Source organism: Lissotriton vulgaris, chromosome 7 (genome assembly GCF_964263255.1).
Source record: "Lissotriton vulgaris chromosome 7, aLisVul1.2, whole genome shotgun sequence".
Lineage (NCBI taxonomy): Eukaryota > Metazoa > Chordata > Amphibia > Caudata > Salamandridae > Lissotriton > Lissotriton vulgaris.
The window spans coordinates 687900530-687926152 of NC_141695.1; the positions used below are offsets into that span (position 1 = coordinate 687900530).

The following is a 25623-nucleotide window of genomic DNA, read 5'->3' on the forward strand; positions in this document are numbered from 1 at the left end:
AGGCGGCTCTGATCAGGGGCATCGCTTGAGAGGGGGATGTGAGGTTCAGGTTTTCCAACACTCACTTCAGGTGCAATGTTAAAATACATAATACAAACAAGCAGGGCTTATGAGAGGGGCTTTAGGAGCAGTGTTAAGCTAAAATAATACAGATTGGTGGGGGTGCTAGATGAGAAAAAAACATTTTTTTTTAAATTGCCAATATTTTCGAAGATTTTCAAACCAGAGAGGGTGTGTGCGTTTTTGTCTGTGTGTATGCACAAATTCCTTGTGAAATCCGACAGACACCTCACCATACCCGACTGAAGGCACCTGTACTAAACTATTCACCAGAAAGGACATCAATTATGGGTTTGTAACACCCCAATCATCCCCCTGAAGCTACGTCCCTGATTCTGGAAACAGGCCGGTCCTAATGCCCATCCCAACTCTAGGTGGCCCCCAATGAGAGCATGCTCTCCGCGAGCACCTTCACATAGAGAGAAGGCGCTCCCAGGAGTGTGGGCAGGTGGTTGTCCACTCTGAAGCAGCAGAAGCCCAATTCCTGGAGGTACTAAAAAGCCACCAGAAAATACTTTGCAGAGTCCACCAGGACAGACAGAGGTGCAACCCCAGAGGGGTGGTTATGCCCCGATACTAAGGTTCTAATTGGCACCTCCCCCCAGTTTCGGGTCAAAATGTTGAAAAGTTCTACTTTCTCTGTCTGGACTGAATATATTATTCGCAGAGAGACCGTATTAATTCAAGCAATCGCCTCTATGCTATGGATGTAAATGTAGCATAGCAGAAGGAACGCATGCCCAGGCTTCTACAGCCTTATACATTTCAACAGTCTTTCTCGTGGCTACTCTTAAGGCCACTGGATTCCAAGAAATGCAGCGTCCAACAATCAACTGTTTGTATTAAAAGATGGCGTTTTGGTGAAAGACCTCGACCGAGTCCCCCAAGCTGCCTAGAGTTCTCTTCATACATGGGATGCCAATTCTACAGTACTTCGGCATACATGATAACACTGCTGCACACCCCTCTCAGGACAACAATGAAAACGAGCATGGCACGAGAGTGAAAAAATAAACCAAGCAGCCATGTCTCAAGTTTTCAACAGCCACGTTATTCTAAAGTGTCTTTCTTTATTACTGCAAAAAAGCAACACCACAGGGCAAATATTGTACACGTGTTTACAGCAGCATCCCTAACCTGTGCAACAAACGCACACAGCACCCTCCTCCCCCCAGTATTTCCCAGTGGCCCGATCTTTATGCAAGCCTCAATAGTAGCACAGCTGCACGCAGCCCCCCCCCCCTCCCCCGCACAACGTGACATTTTACGGCTGATTCGACAGCACACAGGTATGTACCAAACAATACATTCAGTGCACGCACTTTCAAACAGCATCCTTCCATTTCGCACTTACTGAAACAGTGTGCACTGCTGCCCCTCGCAGAATGAGACGGAGATCAGCGTGGAGTGACTGCTCGTAACATGCATATGTGGAGTGGTGGGCCGATATATCCATGATTGATAAACTCGATAAGATACCGAAAGCGGTGACGTACGAGTCATTTGGGGCCCTTTGTTAGTAGAGCAGGAGAGGTGTATTTCAACTCTGTACAAAGGGACAGTGCGCCGTGAGGTGCATCATCAGAGCTGTGTGAACAATAACAGCTGTGAGCCCATGCCTGAGGTGCATCATCAGAGCTGTGTAAATAACTGCGTCAGCCCAGTGTCAGAGCTGTGTGAATAAAAACAGCTGTGAGCCCGTGCGTGAGGTGCATCATTAGAGCTATGTGAATAATAACAGCTGTGAGCACCGTGCCTGAGGTGCATCATCAGAGCTGTGTGAATAATAACTGCCGGCAGCTCCGTGCTGAGGTGCATCATCAGAGCTGTGTGGATAATACCTGCGTCATCCCCGTGCTGAGGTGCATCATCAGAGCTGTGTGAATAATAACAGCTGTGAGCCCGTGGCTGAGGTGCATCATCAGAGCTGTGTGAATAATAAATCTGTGAGCCCGTGGCTGAGGTGCTTCATCAGAGCTGTGTGAATAATAACTGCGTCAGCCCCGTGCATGAGGTACATCAGAGCTGTATGAATAATAACAGCTGTGAGCCCGTGCCTGAGGTGCATCATTAGAGCTGTGTGAATAATAACTGTCAGCCCAGTGTCAGAGCTGTGTGAATAGTAACAGCTGTGAGCCCGTGCGTGCATCATTAGAGCTGTGTGAATAATAACTGCCGGCAGCCCCGAGCTGAGGTACATCAGAGCTGTGTGAATAATAACGGCGTCAGCCCCGTGCTGAGGTGCATCATCAGAGCTGTGTGAATAATAACTGTCAGCCCAGTGTCAGAGCTGTGTGAATAGTAACAGCTGTGAGCCCTGTGCCTGAGGTGCATCATCAGAGCTGTGTGAATAATAAGTGCGTCAGCCCCGTGCATGAGGTGCATCATCAGAGCTATGTGAATAATAACGGCTGTGAGCAACAGCATACTCTTGCACACACTCACTGCTCACCAATTCAAAGTTTGCTAAAAACTTTATGCAACGCATTGTCATACACAATGCCAATAACTCAAACTTTAATGCTGCGAGACCGATTGCATTGCAAATGCTTGTTGTATTTTTAACAAAAAATGAATCCCACAGCATTTCCGTCACTCCCTGTAGCCCAGCAGGGTTGTCACATAGTTCACTTTAAAGGCTCCTCTCATTTCGCAGTCAGAGAAGGAAATCTAAACCCCATTCCTCATGTTAAAAGAATAAGCAGCAATTTGGCAGAAGACATGGCCTGACATTCGACCTCTGCACTTCCACTGACGTACAGCAAATATGACAAGATAAATAAAAGATGTAAAGGCATCCCTATTCATTGCTCTTTCACAAGCCACTAGAAATCGGCTTAATCACAACCCACTGTTTGGGAAATGCTAGTTTTGATGCATTTAGTTTTCATCACTTTCAACACTGCCTGAGGAAGGAGAAATATGGTTTGGGAGGATAGCACCTAAAACATTGTTCCACTGACGTGAACTAAAGTTATGTTGACTGAAAATCGTTCAGGTTTAACATGAAGGCCGATTTTGTTTCCAGCAATTGGATTAATTGGGCAACCCCTACTTAGCCTCATGCCATCAATCTACGTTTACTGTCACTGCAAACAGGTTTTTTCACAGGTGTTCAAGCATTCTTTTAAACTACTTAAACTTCGAGAAAGTCAGCCCGAATTGAAAATGTAACCTAAACACACTTTTAATCCAGTGGACCCCCAGAGTGCTCCAATGGCTTTGCTAACACTTTCGCATAACTCTGAAGCATTTCAAAGAACAGTGCTAGGGCAGCCAGTGAGCAGAGCGCCAAGGGCCCTCAGAATCATGCAGCGCCAATACTCACGTTAACTTGCTCTTAGCCTTGGTCTCTTTCGGGAAGGGATATTTCCACTTGGTTATGCGGCCAACTTCTCCAGACATAAAGGTTAGATAGCGAAGAGTCTCAACCGCGACGTTGGTGTGCAATACTTTCCTCAAGCCTTCTCGCTGCCAGATGTACAAAGCAACTACCGGGGAAGCATAGTTCTGAATCCACAGGACGTCTCCGGACTCGCTGTCCACGGTCACTACCAGGCCATCACCATTGGACACAAAGTGTGACATTTCTAGGACACAAACAGAGACATTACATTCAATGTGCCACATTTCGGTGTGAATGTAGGTCATTGCAGAGCTCAGTGCATTAAGTATCATTGCATTGCAAACCGGTTCCATTTCAGATTGTAACAAGACTGTGAAAAAAGTAAGTCATGCATGTTCAGCTGCAGAAGACCAAGGATAGGTTGGTGCCGGTCTGGAGGAGATACAAGTTGGGAGAATCACACGGAGATTGGTTTGAGAGTAAAGCATGAGACCACGAGCAATCAAAGGATGCTATTTATAGTGAGGAGCAATGTATGCAAGCCCAGGGCAGAATACGGGGCTTCAGAGGGAGTTGTGGTGCAGTGGTTCATTTAATGCATTAATGTATTGGCTAAGCTTGGGAGCATGTAGGAACAAGCTGCTAATAAGCAGACACCCACTTCATATGCATCTCCAACTCAAACTGCCAATGAGTGGAGTGAAGCAGAAGAGACTGCATTCTCAAGATGGCCCCTAATGTCAAAGATTGTGGGTGTGTCTCGTAATGACACAGGGATGGCGGAGGCGTGCTGCCCTTTCCAGTAGCACTGCATGCTCAGATTATACCTATAGTTAACGAGCTGCGAGATCACTGACCCTCTAATTAGAAAAGGCTTAAGGTAGAGCTAATTCTCGTCAGATCAAAAACCTAGCATTACCAGGACACATTCCACACAGCGCCTTCCGGGCTCAGATAATATCCCTTCAATGTTGAGATTTAAAGGGTTGCATACTCTAAGAACGTAAGATAACTATTTCCTATGTTGACATATAGTAGTGCGCTTCCCTCCCAGCCGTTGAGGGAGGACCATTCAGATGGTCTACATGACTCCCATGCCCTGTGTATGAGGGTACAGATCGTGATAAGCATGTACTGCTAATTTAACTTGCATTAGACATGATTTTAATGCCAGATTCTTACAGGGATCATTTGATTAAGACAATGGTTCCTCAAACAAAAATTGAATCTCACCATTGAAAGTAAATCGCAGGATCACTGCCCACAAAATGAGCACGCCTGAAGCCACAACTGTAGTAGAGTGTGGTACAAGGTCATTATATGAGGAAACCGTCCATGTCTAGACAACCACCTTATCAGAAACAAAAATCTGAGCAGAAATGCTGAGCAGAACACTGCCCAACCCCCTGTTTGACTTCCAACCCATTCAAGTGCCTGGATAGTTACTTAATCTGCACTGTTCGCAGGTACTGCGATGCATGTATGTATGTATGTTACTTGAATCCTTCATATTTAACGCTGCTCACTCTGGGTAAGAGCCTTCACTACATTCTCATGTCTTACTTACTGTATTCTGTACTCTCATCGGGCAGCGTCGCCGCATAATCAAAGTAGGTGGCGTTCCAGCGCAGCTCTTTGTTCTTGGTGTCATACATGGTGATGGTGTACTCTGTGGACAACAACATCTCACAGGTTAGCTTTTTCCACAACGTTCATCAAACTGTATGATTATTGTCCATATTCATGCACCATTTCATGAGCTCCAGTCAGCATGAAAATATCACCCTGAGCAAGATGACCGCAACATGGCCGACGCACTGGAAAAGACAAACATGGCTAACCCCCACAAGAGGACACCTGCATGGGAAGAAGCCAGTACCAGTACAATAAGGATTACAAGGTTAGCAGCAAGGCGCCACTGAAGCGGTCACAGGCCAGGCGCTGCCTAGAAGTAGGTTAGTACCACTACACTGCACCTCCTATGACTGTGGAAGAAAACCAAGCTGCTCGACCTGTTGTGGTATCCAAAGACATCTATGAAAAGTACCAAGCAGCAGACCAGAAAAAAAATATAACTAATATTATTAGCCAAAGCTGTTTGAGAGACTAGTGATCGGAGGCTGTAATACAAGCCTACCAAGCAACAACACACGTAACAGGGGGGTCACTATGGGAGGTTACAAAATAAGGCAAGGCAGTACTAAGGAGGGATTACTGCAGTTTACAATGGACAAAAACACGAGCCAATGAATAACGTGAGTGGGCGGAGCCTCAAGTCACAACCTCAATACAGCATTCGTCACAGAGCAACGCATGCACTGCCCAGGCTCGACCTCAAAAGCAACCTCACAGCTACCAATGACTTAACGCTGAAAGCAGAGGATAAGTGGATAGTGGAGAAGTGTGGCTCAGGGGTTAGAGGCGGCAGACCCGGAAGCTGAGATCGGCCCTGGACCAGGGTTCATTTCCCGGCTCGGCGGGTCTTGGGCTAAAAATTCCACTGACTCGATAACTCTCGCTCCGGTGCCTTCTCGACTCACGGGTTCACACTCTGCGACTCTGGGCAATAGCTTGCTTAATCTCCCCAACGGCCCCTCGCGGCGGGATGCCTGGCTTTCACCTTGTGGATACCCTGCCGGGGCTATCTCACAGGGGAATACCAGGACGGGTTCCCTAAGCAAGCGCCGGGACACCCACTGCGGGTAGCTGTGCGCTATATAAGCTCAAATACATTTACATTTACATAATGGCACCCAACATTTACTTTCCAGCATAAAACAAGCATGGGCAAAGTAAATAAGTCTGGCTGTGGCAGCCAGGCTTCTAATGTACGCTTCTTTTATTTTGTCATTGTTTTTGCAAAACTTTATTGCAGGGGATTCTGTTGGGCCCTCATCAAGGTAGGAGGAAACTTTGGCTAAAAGCAAAAATATTTTTGAGGTCTCAAGAAACACACATGTTATAGAACTACTTGCCATGTGATGGAACCAATGTGTGTGGATGTGCTCCTAACAATCATTCACAGTGAAGTTAGCCAATGGCTGATTTGTACAGACTCACTACGTCACTACACCTCATGCTGTAAGCTTAAGTGGGTGGATGAAAAATGTGAATGACAATAACAAACAGAGGAGGGGGCGTGGCTTACCGACAAAGATGGCGGAAGCATTGAGAAAGAGCTCCTGGGCCTCAAAATCCTGAGGAATCCTTCGAGTGTAGTGGCCATCCACCCAGAGTGTATGCTGATGCAGCACCTCGCCCCAATGATTGGCACAATACGATTATAGCCCTTGGAACGAGTGTCTCCGTGGTGTGGCCAGTGCCTCCTTCACACGGTGTATGGATATCCGTGCCCTGCCTGGGTGGAGGACGGTGCAACAGGAGGCAGCCTGCTGAGCCGGATCGCTGTGTTGACAGCTGACAGCCAGGAGGGCGGCCTGCGCAGCAGCAGCCGTCTGCCTATACACCGGCCAGGCCCTGTTGGGGCTGAAGCTGGATTCAGATACAGGCCAGCGATTGGGGCTCGTGACTGGACGGAGGCTACGGAGTGGGCTTGTAAGGTATAGTCTTTCTTCTATGTTTTATTATTTGTTTACATTCTGAAGCACGCTACATGATTCAACCAGCTGGCACGCTCTAATGTTCCACCAGCTGATTCCTCGAGGAGGAGTGTATCTTCAAACATGTTTATGTTTGAAGATGCATCCCTCGTGAGGTATCTTCCAGTTGGAGCCACAGCTGTTGTAAATGTGTATAAGCTGTTGAACTTACTGGAAGGCGGTAGCACTCCCGTGTTGATGCTCAACCAAATCTGGAATAAAACTTCCTTTGGAAAATCTCCTGTTTCTGCCTGATATCTGTTTGGATTACAATTACCTTCTTTACAGGGCTCCGTGTCGCTTGGCCTGGGCCCAATGATTTGACACAATAGACAGGCTCTGGGCTGGATCCTTCCATTCACTGCCAGGTGTGCATGGCCGGGGCCTGTCCCGGGCAGCATCGGAGTGTGCTGTAGTAACTGAACGCCTTGCAGAGCGGGTTGGGCCTCTGCGGACTGTGACCACCTGCGCCTCTAGGCCGGTGCCTGCGGTACATACAACACTGATGGTTGCTGCTGCTTTGATCGCCCTCAAACTATACACTGCCGCACACGCTGCACGACGGAACTACGAGGTGAGACGCCTTTTAACTGATCTCACTATACCTTACATAAACAGAAGAGGTGAGCTGGCGGGGAGACACTGTCCTTCACCACCAATCAAGACTGAAACACGTGCCCATGTGCCCCAGTGCATCCGAGAAAAGACGTGATAACATCTGGAACATATGATGCTCCCGCACTAGCCTGCCTCAACTTTCTTGTTGACCAGAAGTAAGGCACTGGAAAGGTGACCTTCTTGGCAGATAGCTGCGCTGAACTTAACGCAGCGTCAGGTGACCCCTGAGATGGACTCATCATGGGGCATGTCGAAGAACCCATAGTCCAGGATTAGATGCCCACACAGTCACCACACATTAGCATTACGGACAGAGTGACTTGATAAGGCAGGGACCCAGTGCTGCACTATCTGGCTAGTCACGGCTCACTGGGATCCAGAGACTGGGGTACTGATCAGGGGAAGACATATTAGATAAGTGGACTAAATACTGCACATTGTTGAATCCAGATGCATTATCTGGGACTTACTGCCGTCACCTGAATGAGAAGCGCGTTGTCGAAATGGGGCCGCACAAGAGGTATAGAGATTGATCCTACTAACCCTAAGTGTTTGCAGCCCAGCAGGTCAGAGAGCTCATCTGCAACACTTGCAGAGGACTATGTGCCTAACACTGCGATGGATCCACCACTAGACAAACTTGATATAATACTGAAGGAAATCCGGGGGTCTCGAGCAGCCTTAGAGCAACAACTGGGGGCCCTCACCATGGATCGCAGTCTCCTCAAGGCGGACCAAAGAAACTCACAGACACCGTCAAAGACAATTCAATCGCATTGGCCGAAATCACACCATGGCAGAAAAAACACACCGACATGGTTGCACAACTCCAACATCAGGTGACCATCCTACAAAACTGGGTGGAGGATGCAGAAATGCACTCCCGCAGCAACAATGTGCAGAGAGCCAGTCTACCAAACAATAGCGAGGGCTCAAATGCCACTCAATTTATCGAAACCTGGATGAGTGAGGTGGTGGCCCTGGAGGGTTTTACTGAGATGTTCTGCATGGAGAGGGCACACAGAGTCTCAAACAGTAAATCGATTCCGGGTGCAGCACCACATCCAATGGTGGCCCGTATCCTCAACTATACAGATCGAGATACAATTCTAAGCTTCCCCCAAGAACATTTACCTCTAACCTACGAAAATACCTGCATCTCCCTGTTTCTGGACTACACACTTACGGCCCAACGCCGGCGGCCTCATACCAGGAAATAAAAAAACAACTAAGGACACTTAACATCAAGTATGCCTTGTTATACCCTGCCCTGCCTAAGATTATTCATGCTCACGAAGGCAATTACTTTGAAACCCCAGACACTACATAGGCATGGATAGGGGACACTTGCCCAAACCTATCCTTCGCTCAGTGTAGCGACGCCCCCCCATGCACACCAAGAGAAGAGAACATGAGGAGGAGACCGGCCATGCCACATCAAGGCAAGAGTGAAATGACGCAGACACAGGACCAAGTACTGGAGGGCCGACGAGCAGGGATCCTAACAGCGACTACACTTCTTGAGGCAGGTCCACGCTCAACAGATGGGTTGATGTCAGATGGCACATATAAATATAAATGGCAGATACACTTTACTCCAGGGCAACTTAGATGGCACACCCATAGTACTGGGATGCATTTACGCACCAAATACAGATCAAGAAGTATTCCTAACACAAATTAACACATTACTGGCTGACTGGAAAAGGCGCCCATAGATTTTAGGAGGGGACTTTAATGCTGTGTTAAGATGTTGAGGTGGACCCCCCCCCCCCCGGCCCCCCCCTCCCCCTCACTCACTCACTCCCCTACTACTGGGCATGGCCTCAGTCCGATAGGCTAAGGCCCTTCCAGCCTGGACCTAGGGATGGACATTTTGAGATGCTTGGTGAAGTCGAACAGAAGCATGCACGAATATTCATACTATTCCTCGCCACATGAACTGCATACATGACTTGACCGAATATTATCCCCTTCACCGGTGCGGGTTGGGGGAGGGGGGCTGTCAGCCAGGAGCCATCATGAGCACCAAAGGTGTTATGCACCAATGCACTCCTACTCCAGTTAACTCACACCACCTACCTCGGAAAGACACTCTCGGATCATAACCTGGTGAAAGTAACCTTGACCTGGGGTCGGATTCTGGCACCAGTGTCAGTCATAAGCTTTTATTCGATATGCAAGATATCTTATAAGCACATGTATAATACAAACATTAGCATTGTACAAAAATACATCATTTTAAGAAGTCAGTGTAAATTCATATTAAAAAGAATAAAAGGGACAAAAAAATGCCCGTAATAATTTATCTAAAAAGGATTAAACCGCTACTGACAGTCTCTTGCAACGAATAAGCCAAAACTGTTTTAAAAATTTAGCTATTCCACATACAACAGGAGGGGATGTGTCGATTCGACCCCATGCTCCTAAAGGATGGAGTGTTCTGAGACACTATTGCCAGCAGCATGTACAATTACTTCACAGATAAACACTAACAGCCTCCTCACCCCTGATCGAGACGAAGGCATTCAAGGTGGTGGTCAGGGGGACATCGATCAGCACAGTAGTGGAAACATAACAGACGGTGAGTCATTAACTGATGCAGGTTGAAGCTGGATTGGGTGCACAGGAACAGTCTGCGGCAATGGACGAGACCAGAACTCCAAAGAGCACAGAGAGAGTATGCAGAACTATTAGACTGACTGCCTCTCATTGACCATCAATCCTATACTCAGAAATCGCATGCAGAAGCTGATAAGTCAGGCAATTACTCGCTCAGTTCTCAAAGACATCCCCCATTGGTCCCTATTCTTGAGATTAACATACCAACGATGATGCATGTTACCACTCTGGCTGGGATAAAGGATGCCTTCCTCAAGCTTTTGACACAGAGTTGGGATTACATGCTAGATGTTCTTCGTCGATTTGGTATTCCACCCAACTTTCTCCGATGGGTTACTCTACTCTACTATACCCCTCCTCTACTGCAAGGGCATTTACTGGAGCCCACATATCCAAAGCTTACTCGATACACAGGAGCAGGAGACATATGTCTGCTATCCCCTATACTGTTCGTATTAGCGTTACAACCTTTGGGGCAAAGTCTGCCCTTCAGCGCCCAAGATAAGGGTTTCCCCATTGGCCCAACAGTCCATGCACGGTCAGGCTACATGGATGACCTAATTCTTTTTGCCAAAAAACCTCCGGGTCAATTTACATACAGTAGCCCAAACCTTCTCATTATTTGAACACATTTCTGGGGGCGCGGTAAATGTAGATAAATACCATGCTATTTTAATTGGAGATAATCACCAGACCACATCCATTACATTTGGAGATAAGTTAATTAAGGTTGCAGCGACTACACTTCTTGAGGCAGGCCCACTCTCAACAGATGGGTTGATGTCAGATGGCACGTATAAATATAAATGGCAGATACACTTTACTCCAGGGCAACTTAGATGGCACACCCATAGAACACTTTTAAATACTTAGGGATTGAAGTATACAGTATGTCAAAAAATCTGTCAGACAGGAATCTACACAAAGCGCTATACTCATTACACCCCCAGGTATCTTTCTTGACATCCCCCCTCTCCGTCACTGGGCACATTGCTATATCCAAAATAGTAATGCTCACGCGCTTGCTACATAATTTCACTGCTTTGCAAGTTGTGGTCTCAATGCAATATTTTAAAATGTTGAACACATTCTTGACAGACTTAATCTAGGGCAATGGCCGTAGGCGTATTAGCTTAGCAAAATCACTGCTACTGTCAGACAATGGAGGTATGGGGACACCAGACGAAGACTTACTGTCTGGCGCGCCAACTACAATGGCTTTTGTACTGATTAGCTGGCCGTGTTTTGCAAGAACTAGCCTACACACCTCGAATGATCACCCAGGGCTTACTACCCAAATTACTGTTCCCCGGGGGAACAAACCCCCCTCGTTAGCTCCACTGTTACTTAAAGTTGCTCTCACCTAATGGAAAATAACCCTGAAATATACTGTGCATACAACTACCTATGCCCCCAATATACCATTGCTGGGTCTCCCTACCCCTACGTGATTTAAAGAAGAAAATTATGTTGGGTCGTCTAGCCACTCAATATTGGACACTTTCCTCAGGTGTGCTGCATGAGAGATTAAACACATGTTTAGTAGATCTAACCTCAGTCTTCAAAACAGGGCTGTAATCCTGGTTTCCCTCAGCTACCTGCTGGTTGGCTACAAAGCAGGTGCATGGACACGGAGATGTTGCTCTTTGTTCATACTCGCGCTCTTTGGCTGCTTCATCTGTTCTCTCCTGCCTGCACATACTCAAAATGGCGGCAGCTAACTCGTAGGGTAAAAAGATCACAGGTCTGCAAGTCAACTCAAGCGTCGAGTGCGGACTGAAATTCCTGGAGTCAGGACCATACTCATCCCTCGCCTTATGCATGTGAGGCACAGTTCTAGTCCTTTTTCATGCTTGACAAGGGGCAAGGCAGTGCATTTGCCCCGATTAGTGGGGCCATATTGATTTTTGTGTGAGCTGCATGCTACGTGTCCTTCTCAGTCAGGGCTCGAAAGATCATAAAAATGTTACTAACCTGCAGGTCTAGTAACTTGAAAAACCCACTCAACCTAACTGTAATGTGCTTAACCTTGGTCTCTGAAAGCCAAGCTAATGTGACAAGATAACATGATTTAAAGCCACCTTTATGCTCACTCGTTTTGTGAGCAATACAGATGCCGTTACATCTTGTTAACTTGTCCTCTATCAGAAACAGAGGTCAAAAGTCAGGTTGTCCTCCTACTCACCAGAAAGGGCGAGTTGGCCCTAAAAATAGCTCATCCTGATTAAATGTGCTTTGCCATAGCGGGCAGGCAAGTGAATTTTTCTAGCCTTGTCCATGGTACATTCTCTGTGCATGAGGTGGGCTGTAGTCTGTATTTTCATTCGGGTCCAGTTGGTACTGGCAGTTTTTTTGCAGCTCTCACCCTGATGGACTCTTAGGCATGACTGCCTCAACGTGCGATGGCGCTGGTCCTGGGAACTCTCTTCCTACTCCCGGCCGCCATATTGGGTGCGTAGACTTTGTAAACAGAGGCAGCGCACACAGCCTAATCAACAGCTGAGACTTAGGTGTCTTGATTTTTGGGAGGCAGGTTGGCGTGGCCATGCCGTTGTCAGGTGTGTACAACTTTGAGACTTCCTCCTGAGGGCTTTTTTTGGGCTTTAATTTGTCAGTGTGTAAAACTTCTGGATTCAGTGTCACTCAGCTAGTCTTACATTTGAGCATGTGCAGTCCCCAGCCCAGCACCAACGTGGTAAGGCTGACAACCATAAAAGCGCCACCAATGACGGTCCTTTGACAATTGTATTGCCCTGTCCGTACTCACCTTCCCTCTCCTGTTAAGTCTGTCATGTGTCCTGATTCAGACTTGTGGAGACCACTGTCACCACCGCTACCCTTCAGCAACCCGGCAACTTGTGCTAATGCCAGCCTGCCAGTTAGTGCAGTGAAATCCGGAGAATGCTGGAGGGAGGACAACCAATTAAACTCAGTGGTAGATGGGACACTGAGGCTACTGAGGTACCCAGACTGGCGAGTACGTTTTTAAAATACATAAAGCTTGCACACTCTAAAATTGTGCTTTTGAAGTTTTATAAAATGCCCTCCTTTAAGTGCTATTAGTTGTTGAGCACAGGGAACTGAAGCACAGTGTCAAAAAGTGACTAGTCGAAAATGGCACCACATCTGACTTGGAGAAGCTGTGTTTAGGTTTTCCTGAGACCATCATCTATAGTTTATGAGTTACACCTTATCACCACGCTAAGTTATTGTTTAACCTTATTTACGCTTGCCATTGAAACCGCTAAGGTATATAAGGCCCGCCAAAAAAAAAAAAATGTACCCTATCTTGTCCTGCAGCAAGGACTCAATTGACAGACTGCTTTTCTTTTGATTTTTTGGCCAGTTCCTAAGATCCTGTCAGCATGGTGCTGTGTTTTTTTAATACGATCTGGCTTTTGAATGTTAATAGTGCAATATGTATTTTATTTTTATATGGACCCTGCGAAGCATAGAACTTTATTTTGCATGATGCAGGTGGCATCTCTACCACAGGCCCACATCTGCAAACTGATCTCTCCTTTTACACATGAGAAGCTGTTCATATTCTTGTCTCGTGTTTTGCCTTCCAATGGCTCCTGTTTAGGAGCTACTTTTTTGGAGGGAAGGTGTGAGGGAGTGTTAATGCTCTGAATACGAGTGCTTATGTTTTCCGTCTCCCATTTCCCGTCCATGTAGGTTATAATATTTCTCACTTCCATGTTGCTTATTTTCGCTCCCAACACCCTCCCCAATAACCAGCTCATCTAGACAGTGAGTAGGTCCGTTGTTGTGACACAAAACACACATACCCTTGTACTATCTTGTGTAAACATTTCTTGCACCTCAAATCATTTGAGTAAAACATTGTTTCCGATGCATTCTTCATTCTTCCACTTCGTCCAAAATATAGTGCTCTCCATTGCAATGCCTCTGCAAAACACTGACAAAACCCATGAGAGTGGCAACTCTTCAGATAAAGATACCCTGTATAAAGTGTAACTGAGGCTCTGATGGAGATCTTTGACTGTATTCTTCTAGGCCACTGCACTACATGCCACTTAACATCATTCTACTCTACCCCACTCTACTCTGCACCACTCCATGCTACTTTACTCTGCGCCATGCCACTCTACGCTTTGCTACTCTGTGCGCCACTCTACACCTCTATTCTGAAGGCCACCCCCCTCTATCTGCGCCACTTCAGTTTACCCCACTCCAGTCTTCTCTATGCCACTCCACCCCACTGTACTCTATGCCATTCCACTCTGCAGCAATCCATGCTACTCTCCACTTTCCGCCATTCTACACCATGCAACTCCACCCTACCCTACAGCATGGCTAAAAGACATTGTTAAAGCAAAAAACTCAAACCTCTTGGCTTTGCTGCTGCTTACAAGAAATACTTCAAGCGTGGTAAATCCGCATACTACTACATTTATTTCACCAATGAAGAAAAATCCTACTCAGCCAGGTTGTCTCCAAATAAAGTCTGATGCACAATGGGGGAAAAGATTCTCAGTTAACTGAACAGTATTCAGACTCCACTACTGGTTGAACAATAAAAACCCATGGAGCTATCTCACGTGGAAGTCTTCCGTAAGCCTACATATGCTATGCTGGCAGCAGCCAGACCTTTCCAGTAATCTGGGCTGCCTGATCCACCAAAATACTTTAAGCAGTCCATGTGGAGTCCAGAGAAGGTTACTGAGGGCAAGTACTTCCTTAACCTCATGCGCGCTACCATTATTCTGCTCGTATGCTGAGATTTTTGGGAATCGCACTTTACATGACGAGCTGGGCTCGTCATCAGCGTGCGAGGAGGCTACGCCATGACGAGCCCAGCTCGTCATGAGCGTGGAAGGGGTTAAGATACCACCTAAAGTGCTTAAGGCTCCCTTCACCTTGCCATCCACCTATGGCCTGCCATTCTTCAAAGAAAATACTTGTGTGCTTTACTGTTATGGGAACTCACAATGGATTATGTACTACATTTGTGAAATCCTACTGTTTCACATCATAGACTTTCAAAGCAGAAATACCAAACTTGCTTCTACCTGACTTTTCCTTATTTCATTATGCGAGGAACGGGGTCTTAAAACGGTGTGAGTTTGTTGCGATTGCACAAACTGTAACTTTGCCTCATAAGTAGGACTGCTTTCATGCTAAACCTACTCATTACATACTGAAGTGGTCTTCAACTAACCAAAGAATACAGACTTTGACAAAGTAATCTATAAAGACCAAAGGTGGGCAGAAGTAATTGTTTCAAAACTGGGTCTAGCTCACAAGCATGCTGTCACTGACGGGGGCGGAGAGGGGTCTACATGGAAAAGCCTTTTGGGTATCCAAACCATGCAGTTCTATTGGTAGCCTGGAATGATAAGGCAAGGGAACAGATTTCATCCCAAAAATGTCAAAACAAAAATAATAAAATGAAGTTTTTAAAAATCAAGGGAGACTTATTTTTTGCGCCTTGTATTTCATGTAGAAAAGGGAAGCTCGTTCAATTCCACATATTATGAAGAGGTGAAGCTCAGGTGGGCTTGAAATACAGCCAAGATGAAGTTATTGAATGGTGGCAGGGTTTCTATATAAACTACGGGAATGGACAGAAAGTGAGATGTGAATAGAGAAATGGAAAGAGTGTCAGGACCCCAGCTTCACGCAGCTGCTCTTCCTCATCTTGCTGCCTGGGCATCATAACAGAGATTTTATAGGTACTCGGTTGCTGAAAGGGGCAGAGGTTTTGGGCAGCATGTTGAGGAAGCAGACTTGGATGATCGGTGGGGTACTCAGGGCAAGAGCTACTACAGAAATCACGATGTGTGTGGACAACAGAGGCCTCAATCTAGTCGCCTTGGTAGATGAATGCCCACTATCGTGAAGCGCTCAACTCATTAAAAGTTTATGGCCCACAACATTTCAAAGTACTTTTGCTTGTAGTTCAAGATACTAGCAAATTGTACCCTCAGTTATGGCAAAGGGTCAGGCTCGTGATGTTGAGGTGCCACAAGCTGGGTAACTACATCAAATACACTTGGTGATAAGAGTGATGGTCGTTTCCTAGTGCGCATCTGGACGATGGGAATGTGCATTATGTTTATTGCGTTATCAGGAACTCTGCAATAATCCATCCAATAAAAGCAGACTGAGGGTGTATTTCAAGTGGCAGAATGTTCATACTCCCCAACAGGGAAGAATATATTACATTTGTTAAAAGGTGGAGGGATAGACATTAATTGTCTTCATTGTTCCCTTATGTCTACGGGGGTAGAACTATGGGAAGAACCAGAAGAGTCCTGCAAAGTGATAATGGGTCGTTTATTATCCTGGATAGCTAACAATGTTAGGGAAGAGTGAATGGATACATTTTTTTATCTTTATAAAATAACTTTAAAACACACTGTGGCAGTCTCATCAAAATTCAACATGCCAGTGTTCGCATTAAGGTCACCCTGCTACTTATTCGCCCAATTCTAGCACCATCCTAGTGCAAAAAGGGAAAAGGAAAAATCCCATCCCCAATATATTGCTACTTTTTAATTAGCAGTCAAATACAGAGCAAAGCATCAGAACCTATTATATAAACCTAGAATTAAAGATAACACCCAGAAACTATAGAATGAATCCGTCTACTATAAGGCTGCCATAGTGCTCCAGTAAGTCCACAGCGAGCTCTAGCTACTTGGGTGTTGCCCTGGCTGATAAAAAGCAGCATAACTCTGCTTGTTGCAGGTCGCAACATCTTTTAATCAATCTTCATATTTCTGTGCAGCCACCTTGTTCAGGACATTGATACATTGAATTGTGCCAATATCAGCACCAAGGAAGCTAAGATGGTTAGGCAGTTGGATGGGCAGTCATTCGCGCTGAAGAAAAGGAAGTAGCCTTAAGTACCTCCGAAAACGTCTTTGTGTGCCTGTGAAAATCATGGCCTGGATATGCCAGGTCGACTTACAGTTGCTGTTGTGGTCTTTAAGCGTTCCAGGGCAAAAACAGCATTTTCTCCAAAAAGGAGCAAACTATGAAAAGCGATATTCATCAGGCCAGCTTATACAGAGAGAGAAAAAAACATAGAATGCAGCCAAACAGGCCTTCTGCACGACACCAGGGCCCTGTCTACTCAATCCATCGCTTGCAGTCGTGTATTCAGATCGGGAGAGAAGCGTCCTTTAAATCCTTCTCAACCTCTGCAAGGGAGTTTGTTAGGGGACGAGTCAGATTTGGTTCCACCCATAGTGCATGTGCCTAGTGGTATTCATGGATCTTAGTCTACACTACTGGCTGAAAACATCTTTTTGCTCATGGCTTTCAACATTTTAGATTCCATCTGGTGGCTGCCACTGAAGAGGACTGAAATATTTCCGTCAAAAATTTGACGGTGCTCCACTGTTGGAAGCAGCAGTTTCAACACTTTATCCATCTTCCTCAGACCAACATTGAATGAGGCTACCTCCAGGTGTGGTGGCCCCTAACCATACTTCTGGGGATGTGTCCAGACCACTGACATCTTTGCCAAGTACTCTGAGGTGACTGAGTCAGCAGCAGGGAGCAAGTTGGCTGTGCCACCGATGTCACCACCACGATGGAAAGTTATTTGGGGGATTCAGATTGTACAAGAGTATAATCCGGCCACCAGTGTTTGCCAAATTTGTTTTCGACGCAGGACCAGACTGGGTACTTTCCATATACCTGGCATCTTCCACAATGTGCTGCCCCTCCCTTCTAAATCGCATGAGGAAGGATTTTGACTGCAGCAATGGCCATAAGGTGGAGCTGGCTTTGGTGGAAGCACAGAAATCTGCACTGGCGATGTCTGAACTGGTACTGGCGGGATAGAGGAGCAGGAACCTTTGTCAGAGTACTGGGGGGTGTTGGGGTCGTTTCAGTATCACAGCGTGCTTTGTGACACAGAACTGGGGTAGACAGTCACTGAGTGAAATCCCACTGCAGGTGTCCCAGTCCAGAGGCTAAACTCAAGGGGGTCCCCAACGGGGTCGCATGCACGCCAGAGGAAACCGCACCAATCCAAAACAATGCCATAATGGAATGTAGGAACTGCTCCATATCAACATCCGGCACTGGAAACTCCTTTGAGGCTGGGAAGGTGGTAGGCACTGGAAGCAGCCAGGCGACCAAAAACCTGTTCCAAGCTTCCCGCTCCTCAACGCTTTGATGTGCATAATGAAGTACTTGTTGCACCACTTGGAGTCATGCTTAGGCTCCAAAACCAACAAAAGCAGAAGTTGTGAGGTCTCAAATTGACATCTGTTAATGTCAGGAGCAGCACAGCTTACAACCTGATTTTTATGTGAGAGAGACATTCCTAGCACAGCAAAAATAGAAATGTATCTGTGCGAAGTCTTAGGAAGAGTGGCTCAGGAGCAATGTTGAAAGGCCATTCAATGGAAACCGATGTCAAGGTGCTGAGCTGGCACTATTTGGCTCCAGTGGCGTCAAACTATTGCTGCTTGCTGCGCCAGGATGGAGCCAGTACTACCTACCAACACAGGTGAGTGAATGCAACGTTTCTGGATCCAGTGGGGGATATTCATACAGTGAGCAAACTGCATGTAGATAGAGTATCCATCAGAAAAAACATGATAGCCCCATTTTTGTTTTAAAATGTGGCAATTTTGTGTGACATTCACTCTGTACAATAGATCGTAGTTCTCGTTTGTATCTAAGTTCATTTTACTCTGCAGACTGAGTCTTGTGAACAGGCATCAGACCCAAGGGTTCTTCATTCTCAATGCAGATGAATCCTGGATTATATAGCTACTTTACACATTATAGATTTGTGCGTTTTGTGGGATGTGAAATAAGATATTACGTAACAAATGAATTTTGCTCTGTGGACTGCACAGACAAAGCAGTCTGGCCTGTTAGCTCTTATTTCTCTGAATTATTAATTTTGCAGCACATTCCTATTTTGTCGAGTTGGAGGTTAGGAGTACCAACATTTGAAATGGTGCTTGAAAAGCACAAATGTAAAGATAGATGTTGGCTATTTGTATTACCTTTCGATATATCAGAAATAGAAAAGGATTAACTTTTTAACCAATATTTACTTTTCTTAAGTTGGAAAGTAGGGCTGCTTCATACCTCCAAATGACCCTTTACCTTGGTAAAGTCCTCAGAGGGATTAAGAAAAACAGGAGATAAGTGGGACGAGGTGGCCTGGCTAGTATGTGTTGCCTTTCGGCACTGCTATCCCCACATCTTAACTACTGTCACGCTAATAAGCTTTATAGAAGCTTTTTCCAAAGTACTACCAGAATGCATTATGATGGCTTTGAACGGAGAGGATCTAAAAAGTGTTGAGTTGGTGCACAGACTAGAGCCCCTTCCCGATGAGAAAAAGCTCCATGCTGGATACTTACCTGCAACAGACTCTGGGAAAGGTTCATTACCAAAAGTCACACTCTGGAATTATGTCATTTGGAGTTTGCACTGTAGACTAGATATTACATTAACCAAACTAGATTGTACATTACCAGCTAATGTTTCACACGTCAAACTTGGGAACAAGAACATACTAAGGTCGAAAGAAGTGACTGCATGTTATACCGAGAAGAAACTCTGCTGCCTACTGGATGTGAACTGGCAGGTACAGACCTAACTATGGCCTAAGCCCAGGTCGAAAGGGTTTGCTTTCAAGTAATGGGAGAGACAGTTACTTGAACGGATCCACAGAACAACTGAGATCTTTGCCTATTGTTTATGTTGCTTGCTGAGAGCCTGTAGTGCTGATGGCTAGAAATGTCCTGTGCCAAAAGAGTATATTCCAGTACCAGAAATCTCAGACCACCACAAGTTGGGAATGGATCTGTTCTCCAAAATAAACTAAGGCCTCAGTACTCATCCGTGAAGAACTGGAATTAAAATAATCTCTAAAAAATGCAAATCTGATTGAAAATCCTTTGTTTGCTCCTTTGCATTGGACCATAAGCCAGTTCATCAACTGTGTTAATTTAGTCTTCTTGTCTAAATCAGTCCTTTTGCAAATAAATGTTTGAGATTCACCAAGAGCACATGAATTCGAAATACAACCCTACTGGAGCTCTGGTTTTAAACAGCCACCAGGTAGGTTTTTTCTGACCAATCAACTTTAAGTCAAAAATGTGCGGTTACAAATCAGCCACTTGAGATGAAATGAATGAGTTTTATATAGCGCACGACTTACCCTGGGGCATCTCAGCGCTTGCTTAGGGAACCCGTCCTGGTATTCCCCTGTGAGATACCCTGGCAGGGTATCCACAAGGTGAAAGCCAGGCATCCCGCCGCGAGGGGCCGTTGTGGAGATTAAGCAAGCTATTGCCCAGAGTCGCAGAGTGTGAACCCGTGAGTCGAGAAGGCACCGGAGCGAGAATTAACGAGTCCGTGGAATTTTTGAGCCCAAGACCCGCCGAGGCGGAGAATTGAACCCTGGTCCCGGGCCGAACTCAAGCTCCAGGTCTGCCGCCTCTAACCCCTGAGCCACACTTCTCCACTGCCTAGGTCCTGGTCGGGCCTCTCAAAGAAAACTGACCAATTTGAGCAACTTTTCTATTTTCCATTGATTTTCAACACAATTGGTATTATGAACTTTTATTTAGTAGCCCTTTTATCCTTTCAACTAAAGCAGCAGAGAGGGACTTTTTATCCAGTGTTTAGTTGTGTTCTTCTCACAAGCTCCACGAGCAACTACTTATATTACTATTCTCTAGACCTTTAAAAACAGATTTCCTGCAAATCAAAACTTGAATATTCTGTGTGCATCTCTTCAAAGAGAGAGTTCGCTTCTTTACCTTGGAAATTCGTGGAGAGAATGGCTAGCAGGAGCAACGAGCTTGAGTATTTTAACAATAATTCTCCGGAAAAAGATTCAACCCTATCACTCAAGACCACTATAACATAGGATCAAATGTCCACTTTCATAGACAATAGTTTCTTTTTTTTTATTATTATCATCTATACAGCAGCAAAGGAAAACATATACATGTTTTGGGAGAAAACAATCAAAATCCAAGCTCACATTACATATAATATATTTAAAGTTCAAAATAATCCCGGAACGATCCCCAGATATTAATACCAATCTGTCGTTTTTTAGTTCCTTTTGCAGCAAATAAACTCCTTTCTAATTTATAAAAATTAAACATTCTTGCCCGCCAATACTCAAATGCAGGAGGATCTTTCTGCAGCCACTCAGTAGCAATGCAAAGGTGGGCTACAGTCATTGAAAAAAATATCAATTGTCTATGCTTATGTAATGTAATAGCTTGGCTATTAGATGGAAGCATACCCAGTAACATAGTAACAGGAGTAATTGTCAGCCGACAGTTCATAACATAAGACAAAAATGTCTCTATGTCCAAAATAAATCTAAATAATTTAGAACTAAAAAAGATAAGCAAACTATCTGTATTATCCTCCACACACTGAAAACATTTACCGTCAAACCCAGCTCCCCATTTAGACATTTGTGCGGGAGTATAATATAAATCAAATATTGTTTTAAAGCATTGTACCTTCAGGTTGGCTGACATTAATATATCCCTAGAACACTTAATGTTCTCCATGAATATGCTTTGTTCTCCCAATATCATGGACCATTTGACATATATTTTTCCAGATCATCTGGTTTAAATGACAATAATAACTGAGACAGTACACCAATTCTCTCCTGTCGTCTAACCAGTTATGTGATGGAATGAAGTTCGATATTAGGTCTTGTACAAGATAAAAAAATCCTAAATCTGTAAGAATTTAAAAAACTGTAATTTAGGTAGATCAAATTGTTTAACAAGTTCATCAAAAAAATTACAGACCCCCCCAGAAGAGTAAAAATCCCCTAGCTTAACAATGCCTTTCATTCTCCAAGCAACAACTATAATATCACCAAATATAGAAGGTAAAATCTTAGCAACATTTAAGGGGGTATAATGTGAAATTGTTCCCACAGATTCCAGTTTTTTAAAAAAAATTTCCATACTTTATACGCACTGTGTAAAACCTTAAACCGGGTGCGTTTGAAATAACTACCATCAATTTCACTGAATAAACTTGTCTTGCTATTGGGCCCAAAAGTATTTCAAAAATTGTGGGGCAGAGGCATTATCTGTAGCACCCTCCCCTGTTAGCATAACTCGCATTTTCAGCAAAAAACATGTGTAAAAATATAATGCAAAATCCGGTATGGCTAAACCCCCTCTATGAAGTGGAAGCGTCATAAAACGCATAGCGCGTCTAGGCCTGCCAGGACTCCATATAAACTTGCCACACATCGATTGAAGAGGTTGTAACCTTACATTTGTTACTTCCAGTGGCACCGACCGAAACAAATATAAGACCTTGGGTAAAATATTCATTTTTATAATATTACTACGCCCAATTAGTGTAAAATGCAGACGCTCCCATTTATCCAATGACTCCCTTACACTCTGTCATAATGTTTTCCAGTTCACATCCATCACCTCAGTCATGGAAGCGCAAATCAAAATACTTAAGTGACCTCCTTCAGAACTCAAATATCTGTCCACACAATTTTATCTCAACACAAGATTTGAGTTTTAGCTACATTCAGCTTGCATCCAGAAATGTGTCCAAAAGCGGCCCCTAGGCGTTCTCTCTCTACTATTGCCAAAGCTGGACCAGTCGTAGTGACAGCGATATCGTCCGCATAAGTGAATACAGAGAATTGATAATTATGTACCAAAAAGGGAGGAATGCAAGAGTTACGTGCCAGCTGTTATATAAAGGGCAAATAAAAGGGGAAAGCAGGGGCAACCTTGTCTCGTACCCCAAAAAATTGGCATTGCCTCGGAGCAAAGACCCATAGCTGAGATTTTTGCAGTCGGTGTAATATAAAGTAGCTGTAATAAATCGTCTACCAAATTCACACTGATGCATTAATTTCCAAAGATAATCTAATTCAACACGGTCAAAGGCTTTCTCGGCGTCTAATAAGATCAAGCCTAAGCCCTTCTGTTCTGAGCATGCCACATCAAATAGTGTTATTACTTTATATACATGCGTGGTCGTTCCACGCTGTGGTATAAACCTGTGTTGATTTAAGGAGACTAACGGCGTGATTACTTTAGATAACCTATTTGCTAGAATTTTTTAGCAGATCTTCCTATCACAATTTAAAAACGAAATCGGTTGAAAAGAACCAACTAACTCCGGGTCCTTACCTTTTTTTACAGAAAACGACAAAACTGGCTTCTACCCATGATTTCGGGGGCTGGCCTATTTGTTCTGCCAAACACACTTTCAACATCTCATCCTTTATTTGATGAAAAAAAAGTCTATACACTTCCCCAGGGATCCTATCAGAGCCCGCAGCTTTCCCTAAAGCTAAGGTATGTATAGCTTCTTCTAATTCCACCATGGTAATCTGTGTATCCAGTTGTTCCGAAATCACCGGGTCTAAGCAAGCAATTTGCTCCTGTAAAAATACACTTTCTTCCCCAGCTAGTCCACCCTGCTGTATATATAAATCAACCGGCGAGAAGGACACGAAATTAAGACAACAGCGGCCGTTTGGAAGAACATATCCAGTTCTAGAACCGCGCTGAGGAACGTACTATACAACCTCCGTTTCCAGATGAAACCTCTATAAACAGCAAATGGCACAGACGATAGAAGGAAATAGATATCGGCACATCTAAATAAAAAGAAAAAAGATTTGAATACCGAAAAGGAGAGGGAATCGTTAACATAAACCTAATCTACACCAAAGAGGAAATTAGATTTAAAGACCCTTTAAGAAAAAGCATATTTGAGATAAAAAAGAAACTACACTTGAATGAAGAGGCGCCAGACCCTATAACTGGGGAGCTTGGGCATACGAGACGCCGTAACGAATATCTCCTGTGATAAGAACCAAGACATTGAAACAGAAACTATACCTGATACAATGGTGAGACATTAGATGGCATCGGGTGAGACACAAAAGATCACGCCGGAGTTACCAAAACATTTAGACGGATTCCTAACATATGAAATTGAGGACCCCTTTTTTAATTTGTCCTGAGGAAGGTGTAACCTTATCCACGGTACCTACACCAAAACGCGTCGACGCATTGATTAACAAAAGAATCCAAGTAAAGCCTAAAGGATACCAGTAATATGTCGATCTATAAACTCTGGTAGAAATATAAAAAGTGCTCAAGGCTATTGGATCTCATGAATTGATAGAAATATCCTTCGAACCATTTCAGTGTAAGGGGTGTTCTGGTTGTTTTTTTATAAAATTCAACTTTTTTAATTGAAAATTACTGCTATGTGAAATGTATGTAATGCACTAGGTGTTTTTTTATGTATTGATAAGAAACCTTTATGTATTTTATTTTAATGTATTTTATTTGAATGTAAAAGATGTCTGCATAATGTATGTTTTCAGAATATTTGTTTCTTCTGAAATTTTAATATGAAATAATTTGAATATATTCTAATAAAACAGTGTAAACATTATATTTTAGTTTTGGCCTGTTTCCTAAGAGCACGTGCATGGATAACTTGTGTTCATAGTGATACTACCACATAACTTGTTGCCTTAAAGTTAGTCCAGGGATATTCCTCAGACTTGCTTGGTATAAATCAGTATAGAACTGATGGAAAATAGAAAGTATCTTATGTGGATGAAGGGACCCATTCTGATCCTTTAGGGCTTGAATGTTTTGTGCAGAATCCTTCATGTGTAACCGCATCGCCAAGCGTCTGCCAATGGTTTCCCCATACTCATGATTTTGCTGATTGAATACTTAGTATTTCCTTGTATTCTCCAAGTTCTAAAACCCTAAAAAATGGTTTTTAGCTACCCTGTTTTCTAGTGCTAAAATGTCATCCTCCTGCATCATAATCCCGGTCATTAGTGCCCTTGCAGCCTGTCGCAACACCTCATAATATTGACATAATTCCTGCTTAGTTTCTTTTGTTGATACAAATTATAACTAAGAACTTCCCCACGAAAACAAGCTTTAAATGTATCCCATACAGTATTAGTGTGAGCCAAATTCAATAGTTTCAAGATAAAACGACTTCAAAGTTCACAAATAATGCTTTTCTCAGCACTGACCCATTTTATGGGCATCTAAGTTTATATACAGTACTTTAAAAGAAAAGGTTAGTAATACTGAGCGATATCAGACCAATCATAATACAGAAAAAGTCACAACATCAAGCTGCCTTTACCTGTTCGTCCAAGATACAAGAGAGATGTTGATGGACAGAGGCTTTCCGCTGATGAGGAAGTCAAGGTCTGCTGTTTTACCCCAGTCATAGTATCGACCACATACCATATATCCTGCTTTTTACCTATCAGAAGAGATGGGAATGCAAATTCAATTGTATCCGAACATGTATCCTCCACACATTCTTTTATATACAAAACATATTTTGGTGAAACCA

General features: G+C 44.3%; 1 protein-coding gene across 2 annotated transcripts in view; it reads right to left on the minus strand.

The window, feature by feature from the left end:
* The window catches only part of ERN1 (endoplasmic reticulum to nucleus signaling 1), a 673099-nt gene that overhangs the window by 271826 nt on the left and 375650 nt on the right, over nt 1-25623 (minus strand). For both annotated transcript variants that reach the window (XM_086930909.1, XM_086930908.1), the window contains exons 6-8: nt 25408-25530; nt 4974-5075; nt 3389-3650 (exon numbers count right to left, since the gene is read on the minus strand). In XM_086930909.1, coding sequence (XP_086787035.1) covers nt 3389-3650; nt 4974-5075; nt 25408-25530 — 487 coding nt within the window. The remainder of the gene's footprint in view (nt 1-3388; nt 3651-4973; nt 5076-25407; nt 25531-25623) is intronic.